The following is a 7,803-nucleotide window of genomic DNA, read 5'->3' as shown; positions in this document are numbered from 1 at the left end:
CTATTGGGTTTCTTCTCTTTGTTGCCCTGGTGAAGATACAGGGTACGGACAAATCTGCTGCGTATCCATGGCTTCGAAACTGCATTTGATCATCATCTTCATCTTTGATCTAATCGCCCTTGGTCTCGTTGTTGCTGCTGAGCAACGTATAAAATTCTCAGCATCTCGAAGATCCAAATCAGGTTTGCAGATCAGGTTTGCTTGACGGAGAATTAGAGGATGAAGACGTAAGTTGACGAACGTTGGGTTTTAATTGTAAATTTAAAAAACTTTAAAACTTAAAGTGTAAAACATACATTAATATCGCTTTTCATTTCTAATCGTCTGATATTTAAAGGACAGGTGTCGAATTCGTGGCATTGCGCGGAGGATATCCGCTTTGCCGCAAACAAAAATCCCAAATTATACAAGCAATCCCTAATGGCCGAACCAATGTACAGGTTAACAGAGCCAAATCAAATTGCAATTTCAAGTCAATAAATAGGGAATTTATATACAAACTACTCCACACAATCAATTACATAAAAGCCCTAATTTAATTTTAGTAAAACCCTAGATTAGGGTTTCGGTCAGAGGTTAGGGTTTACCAAAAATTGAAACCGAAATAGGAGAAGTGTATCATCAGCGCAAAGCATATAGAATGATTAGAACTAACAGAAAATTGTATGAACAGAGTAAACTAGGTTAATTAGGTATTAACAAGTCTAGCCAAGAACATAAACGAAGCTCTGATGCCAAAACTGTTAAGAAAATCTAACCTAATATGCAACGGATTAACAAAGAAAGGAAGAGAAGAAAGATATCAGAGCAAGACACAGGGTTTTACTTGGTTCGGTCCTGAGACCTACGTCCAAGGATGAGTTGAGCACTCACCAAGCTCATGCAATCATCGAATAACAGAGAAGGATTACAGCCCTATGATTAGTGAGAGAACTCTATACAAAAGACATGAAAGATAATAACCAAGACTAGGAACAACCACAACTATAACCACAGATGAACCCTAGCTTCAATCCTTCCTTGAGTGCACAACCGAGAGCATCATAGAGACACCTTCACGCTCCAACAGCAAGAGCTGTTAAACCACCTTCATAAAAGTCAATCACACAACCAAAGATCAAAGGGAGAGCATCCAACCGAAGCTTCTTGCACATAGGAAGAACAAGAACACCAGAGAACTCGAGAATGAGAGAAAGAGAGGAAAGAGAGTGTTTCAATCCAACTGAAACCAAAAACCCCAAACCCCAATTACATACCATGAAACAAAAGGATTGAAATTACACACTTGCCCCTCTAACTAATACATAAGACATAGTCTATCCTAAATACCAGTAGAAAGACCAAAATGCCCCCTGTTACATATATTACATATCCATTATTTCTTTACTTCATAGTTGAATTACGTTTGTTCAAAATGAATTTATTGACGCTTCAGAAAACCAATGGAGTCAAGATTGGCTTGGTAAATTTCTGAGGAAAGCCAACAGAACATTGCTGAAATTCCTGTCAAGATGAGGATTTTATTTGCTTTCCTACATCCCCGTAGGTGAAAACTTGCAACTTCTGATCATCATTCAATGTCTTTAATCTCTTTATTTGAATTCAAAGTTGCCATTCATACGAAGATGAAAGAGATACAGGTTGTAACTTAGTATAAAGAAAGAACGTGTGTTTGTTGATTTCTCTTGTTCAAACAACTATTTTGTTGTAGCCTTGTAGACATGGTTCTAGGTAATGATAATGTATCGCCTGTGAAGCATCTTCCTCCTCTTCAGTGCTTTAATGGGTTTGAAGTATTGCCAACATGCCCAGTGATGCGTCACAGTTATATTGTTGCTGCTCCCGATTAAACCTCCTCTCGTTATAAAGACGATGAGTCCTGCAAGAAAGGTTAGATACGGGCCGGCTAGAATACCGGGCAACCGCCTCCGATGGCATAGTCAAACAGTAAACAGGTTAAGGTACCTTGCAAGAATTACACAAGACTATATTCAGAATGTATTGGATGCTTACCGGAGGGGTATGTCCTTATTTTTATACTGTAAGTGTTACCTTTTCTGTACTTTGTAAGTTTACCCGGCGAGGGCTGTTGTTTCTCCTGGGATTATGCCTCCTTGTCGTTGGTCCCGCTTGATTGGTTACTGAGTTGACCTTCCTAATTGAAAGCGGTTGAATTACCATACAAGTCTAGCGTACGTTACGCCTTGATCAAGCTGGTCGGTACCAGTCCCGACTACATGATATGTGGAGCCCTGACCCGGTCGGGTAGGAAACTTCCCTACCACCCTGCCCATAGAAATTGAATTTGATAAATAGGACCTAGTTACTCAGACAAAGTTGTAAGTTACAGAGGACGATACTGCATGTTTCCATCCTTGCTTAATTACATAAGAGAATGTCACTCAAATCTTAAATTTTCCATTAGCCACCCCAATGGATCTTGGACTCGTTACTTGGTTGATTTTCTTCAATACTAGTTGATATCTCTTCAGACGTTGGGTAACTCGGACTTGAGTGAGTGGTTTCACTAGATATTGTTGCTTGATCAAAAGTATCATTTCTGTCAAGGGAGATGCTTGAGGGACTCCTACTAGCACCTGTGATATTTGGAGTATTTAGGTTTTGGAGTTCATGATTCCTGAATGTAAAACTTTCGGTATCAATACTGACAAACTGTTCTGCCATGATGCAAATTCTCCGCCAGAGACTGGTTTTTTTATCAATGTTTCTCCATACGTGTCGATGGCTCCAGAAGAAATGAACCAACAATGCGAGGAATGCTACAAATGAAGAGGCTCCAGTTATGAGGAATAGGCCCCAAAAGCTCCTTACTGTAAGGCTGCCTGAAGATGTAGTGGTGCTAGACTCCGGGCAGTCAGTATCTCCAAACCACATTTTCTCAATCTTTGTCATCTTGTCACTCTGCGTTACACTCAGGACGGCCCTTGAAACATCACTTAGCAGAGGAGAACCTATTGGGAAGACCTAAGAAAGGTACGAATTTGAGGAATTAACAGACATCCACACAACTTTAAAGGCCAATAACACTACAAGTCAGCGTGTGTGGTGGAAAAGGACAGATGATGGAAAGAGACTTACAAAGCCAAATCCATCAGTCTTGTATGTAGGACCAACCATGCTATATTTAGAACAGTATTTTGAGAGAAAGACTCTAAGATATGGAATCTCATCAAAAGCAGCAGCATATCCACCATTGGCAGTGCCTTTGGATAAACCATCATCCAAATCTTCTGCATTTGTGAACACTTTAAGCTTTGAATCTTTGAATTTCATCCGTCTCAAGAGCCCGTACACAAATGAGTCCTCATGGTAAGCAACAGCCTCCCCATTTTCTAGTAGCTGTTGTAGATCAGTTACGGTTGGTTGGAGCTGCTGAACTGTGAGCATTGATGTCAAGCTTGCTGTATAACTTGATGTGAGGATGAGAACCACAAATAACCATATAATCAGTATAAATCTCGTAAGGTTGCTTACTACCTTCTCCTCTGCACCCATTAAAACACTAATTAGTAATTTTCAGAAAACAGAAGTTGGAGATTTTATTGGAATACGCTCAATCCAGAGCTGATCGCTCTATTTATTTTGTTCTTTCTTATACCCTACATGTGAATTGTCTGGAACATTCTGAATTTATTACGCATACCAAAGTAGAAATTAGAAAGTAAAACCAATGTTACCTGATTGATTAGAATAATATTGTGAAAAATCAGTAAATTAAGACATGAATTGATTTGTAAACAGGTAGATTTTCGATAATCTAAGGGTAAAACTCTGATGCTCAACTCAAGCTCATACATACTGAATGGAAATAGCAGTAGAAGATTCTAGTTACAAAGCAGATGATGTGGATTGACTTTCCGTTCTGATTTATCAGTATGGAATAATGTGATTTTCCCAATTGGAAGACACTTCTTCATATTAAAGAGACAAAAAAAAGCTGTAAGAAGCAGAAGAGAGAACTTACTATGTGAAAAAACCATTGTGGAGAAGGAAAACCAAAAGATCATTCCCAATTGCTGATGAAGAGGACCTCTAAACTCATCATTTATTCTCTGTTCAAGGGCCCAGATTACAAATCCTGTCCCCACAAAGAAAGCTGCAATTGTTACCCATAGATCTACACTGAGAGGCTTCAAGAATACCCAAGCATTCTTCCCACCGTTTTCTTTGATTGGAACCACCATTGTCACACCGGACTCGGTATATGGCAGTGTAAAATCTACATACGAGGATCTATTTGCAATAATAGTTACATCCCCCACGACAGCATCATATTTCTGTTCAGTATTAATTTTAGCATTAGGATATAACGCTATAGAACACGAAACAAAAATTGCACCACAGAGAGTACTACAACTTAATTACCTGAAGATAAACTTGGTAGACCAGATCATTGTAAGTCCCAGCACTTGTGTGATCAGCTTTTGCAAATGGAATGTACTCATATGGAACTGCATATGGCAATGACTCCATTACAGCATTGAACACATCAATACAGTACCCACTCACCATAGATGCATTGGTTTTACTGTCCCATTGAACATTCACAAAATCTGGAAATCCATGTGTCACTGGAACTCCGATCTTCAACTTCTTTCCATTTGTAGGCATCTGCCAACCCTTGGGTACAACAGTTGAATCACCCGGCCATATTATAGTGCGAAGCTTGTCACCCTTTAAGCTTGTGTCTGTTGGTGTGTTAGTCACATTCAACTCAACAGAAAGTCCATTTGTTGGTGTCCAAAACCCAATAGCCCTTTCCCCACTGCCCATCACATTCACTATTTGGAAGATTGATGATTGTAGTTGCCCATCCACAAGTTTAAATTCCCCACTCAAACCATTAAAATGGGTATTTGAAATTGCTTCTCGAAGTTCTATACCTACTTGAGAGACACGAAGAGATTCTACAGTGCTAATGTTCAGGGAAAGTTTAGACTGCTGTGAGCTGGACTTCAACCCTGCAACTTTTTCTGCTGCCATCGCTAATGCCCAAGCAGTGTCATATCCCCACAGTTCATAAATATCTAGCTCTGCATTGACCATATCTGGATTCTCTCTTAAGAATCTCTTTTTCCATGAAACTTCAAACCTCTCAAGTTTTTTTGATCTCTGAACAAAGGGCTTTACTCCCAGTACACCTTCCATAGATTGAATAATAGAACGATCCATGGCATTTAAAGAATTCGTCATATCATGAGTGATGATCCAGACATAACCTTGAGTCATCATTCCTACTTCTTTTGCCTTCAAAAATAACCGAGATCCAAGAGGGGGAAGCATGTGTACAATAAATACCCTAGTTTGCATTGTCATCAACTTGTATAGCTCTTCAAGAATTTGATCATCTGATGCATTGGAAGATATAACACTTCGATAGGGGATTCGAGTATTGATTGCTTCAAAAGCATCAGCCAGATATGATATAATTCCATTACCATACTCACTGTTTCCGTAGATAGGTACAACTTCCCTCCAACCAAATGTTTGAACAATTGCAGCAATGACTTTCACCTGAGCAGAGTCATTGTACGCCGTGCGGATGAAGAAAGGGGTAAGAGCAGAAGAAAGCGAAGGGCTTGTTGCAGCAAAAGAAACAATAGGCACTTGAGCTTTGTCACCAAGATTTGCCATGAACTTGGCCTGCCCTGAGCTGTCTGGTCCTATAATTGCCTGGACTTGTACATTTTGTATTAGGTCCATAGCTGTTTGTACATAGAAACAAATTTGTATAGGATTCAATGAAAAATTCTCCTTCACAACTTCAGGATTAACAGAAAGAGAATAAAATATATCCCCATGAGAGGCCCAAAACTCTTGATAGAATGCCCGGAAATGCCCTTAATAAATAAAAGAATATCCAGCATGTGGGGTTAGTGGTTAACCCGCGAGGGGAGCGGTCCCTTCCCTTCTGGAAAGATGGACATCGTATAGAGTATTTACAAAGCCTAACAAAGGAGGTAGGCCCTACTTGATTCGATTCCATCTCGAAAGCACTCAGCCATTAGAACAAGCAAAAGAAGTAGACAAAGAAAGCAATTGTCTCATTACAATTTTTTTTTAGATGAATAAAGACTTTTTTACCAAAGAACCCTTAAAGGGGACAGAGAACATACAAAAGGGAACCAGGCAGCTGGGGCAAGAACCAACAAGGATCCAGGGATACAACATGGGACCAAGGGGCAAGCAAAAGTTTTTTATTTTATTTATTTATTTATTTTTAGTTGGGGGATGAGTGGAGTTACAACCGGTTAAATGGAAAAAAATGGAGAACCGAGACCAAATAACAACAATCAATCCGTTGCTGGAGCATCAAGGACCGGGATGGAGGAGCATCTAGACCCTAGCAGTGACAACAAAGCAAATCACTTTCAAATCAAGTCAAAAGATCTGGTTTTGGACATCCATTTTCCAAGATTCCTTTTCCACCATAAGTGAAAAATCATAGCACCAAATTCCAACTTAACTACCAATGAAGAAAAATATTGTCATGTTCACATGAGATTTCAATTAGAAAATCCCCCAACTATACTTACGTAGCAAAACTGTGTTAGTTGAAATGAAGTTTCTGAAATGAAGTTTCTCTGACATTTCACTAGGTTACAAATTGTAATTAATGAATTGCAAGTATCTTGTAAAGAAATGAATATCAATTCTTTGGAAAATGTTTCCATTTCTCATTCTGATAATGTAGCCAATAGTCAGAGAGAGATGCATCACAAGTTTTTTTCAAGCTTATCCATCCCCATGAGAAAATTATTATTAAAAAAAAAAAAAAGAAAGTCTTTGTTCGCTCTTAAGTTTATTATGATTTCTAGTCAGAAAATAAGGAAATTTCAGAGTTGTTGAATTTCAAGCTCAAAATTTCCTAGCATCACATGATGAGCAAGAAAGCAGAACTGGTTCCCTCAGTTCCAATCAAAGTGGAGAAAATTGCATTGGAATGAACGTTGAAAACCTTAAAAACACATCAATTTGTGATAAGGGAAGAAAGGAATATGAGGATGAGAAATACCCATGAAAGAAGCAGTAACAGTATCTTGCTGTGCATCCCTGGTATGAAGAACTACTCTTGTTTTGTAGAAATTGTTCATTGCGTAGAAGTCCTCCAGTGCCATTGCCATGGAGGTATTAGATTTCTTCGCTTCATCCGTAATGAAGTCAAGAATCACTCCAACATCAAAGGGTAGAGTTGAGTTGTTCTGAGCAGAAACCCATTCACCAGTAAACAAAAGGAGATTTGGTATTGAGAGTAAATGAAAAAGAAGGAAGAATGGGAATGGGTTCTTCATCTTCATCAATCACCCAGAACAGAACAGTCAAGTTCTGGACTATAACATGATTCGTCTATGCAGACCCCAAAGATGGACTGCTTTTAAGAGTGATGAATTTGAGACCCAGCAAGAGGAGAAATTTCTTCTCCGCGTCTTTCTATTGCGTCCCTAGACCGAATATTGACTTGCTCATAACGTGAAGAGGTAACTAAACTTTGCAGTTTTAAACTATCTTTATTGAAGAGAACTTCAAATTTTCGGTTGTCAGTCAATAACCCTAATATTATATGTCTATTCAAACATTTAATAAGGGAATGGTTGTGTCATACTACCGGCGACAAACAACATTTGAGGATAAGATCCGACCCCAATCCGGATCTGACACAGCCCCGATGGTTTTTTCACCACAAAAATCTGTGGACCTATACGGATAGGTGCTGCTTTTTATTTTTTATTTTATTATTTTTTCTTATAGGTTGATCTTATAACTGGCCGGTTAAAGTGATAA

The 7,803-nt window shown here is 38.8% G+C and overlaps 1 protein-coding gene across 2 annotated transcripts; it reads right to left on the bottom strand.

Moving 5' to 3' along the window:
* Window positions 1-1,502: 1,502 nt before the first annotated feature.
* LOC149006445 (glutamate receptor 2.8-like) lies at window positions 1,503-7,510 on the bottom strand. Of its 2 annotated transcripts, none has more exons than XM_089166877.1 (5): window positions 7,037-7,158; window positions 4,387-5,694; window positions 3,986-4,298; window positions 3,100-3,506; window positions 1,503-2,985 (listed from the first exon to the last, which is right to left on the bottom strand). In XM_089166877.1, the coding sequence occupies exons 1-5, from the start codon at window positions 7,070-7,072 to the stop codon at window positions 2,422-2,424; spliced, it is 2,628 nt and encodes an 875-aa protein (XP_089023003.1). In that variant the 5' UTR covers window positions 7,073-7,158; the 3' UTR covers window positions 1,503-2,421. The 2 variants fall into 2 exon arrangements, with proteins under 2 accessions (XP_089023003.1, XP_089023002.1); XM_089166876.1 differs by having other exon boundaries at window positions 1,505-2,985; window positions 4,387-5,726; window positions 7,037-7,510.
* Window positions 7,511-7,803: the final 293 nt, after the last annotated feature.

This window comes from Hakea prostrata, chromosome 8 (assembly GCF_041222555.1).
Source record: "Hakea prostrata isolate BN-2017 chromosome 8, UWA_Hpros_2, whole genome shotgun sequence".
Taxonomy (NCBI): Eukaryota; Viridiplantae; Streptophyta; class Magnoliopsida; order Proteales; family Proteaceae; genus Hakea; species Hakea prostrata.
Note: the sequence above shows the minus strand (reverse complement) of the source record. Positions and strands in the feature narration are given on the sequence as shown.

Excerpts from the sequence above, each read along its gene's own strand:
- LOC149006445 (XM_089166876.1), bottom strand. The coding sequence starts at position 7,319 with ATGAAGATGAAGAACCCATTCCCATTCTTCCTTCTTTTTCATTTACTC. Across the intron at positions 3,507-3,985 it reads CACAATGGTTTTTTCACATA|AGGAGAAGGTAGTAAGCAAC; the intron begins GTAAGTTCTCTC and ends TAATGGGTGCAG. Across the intron at positions 2,986-3,099 it reads AGACTGATGGATTTGGCTTT|GTCTTCCCAATAGGTTCTCC; the intron begins GTAAGTCTCTTT and ends TACCTTTCTTAG.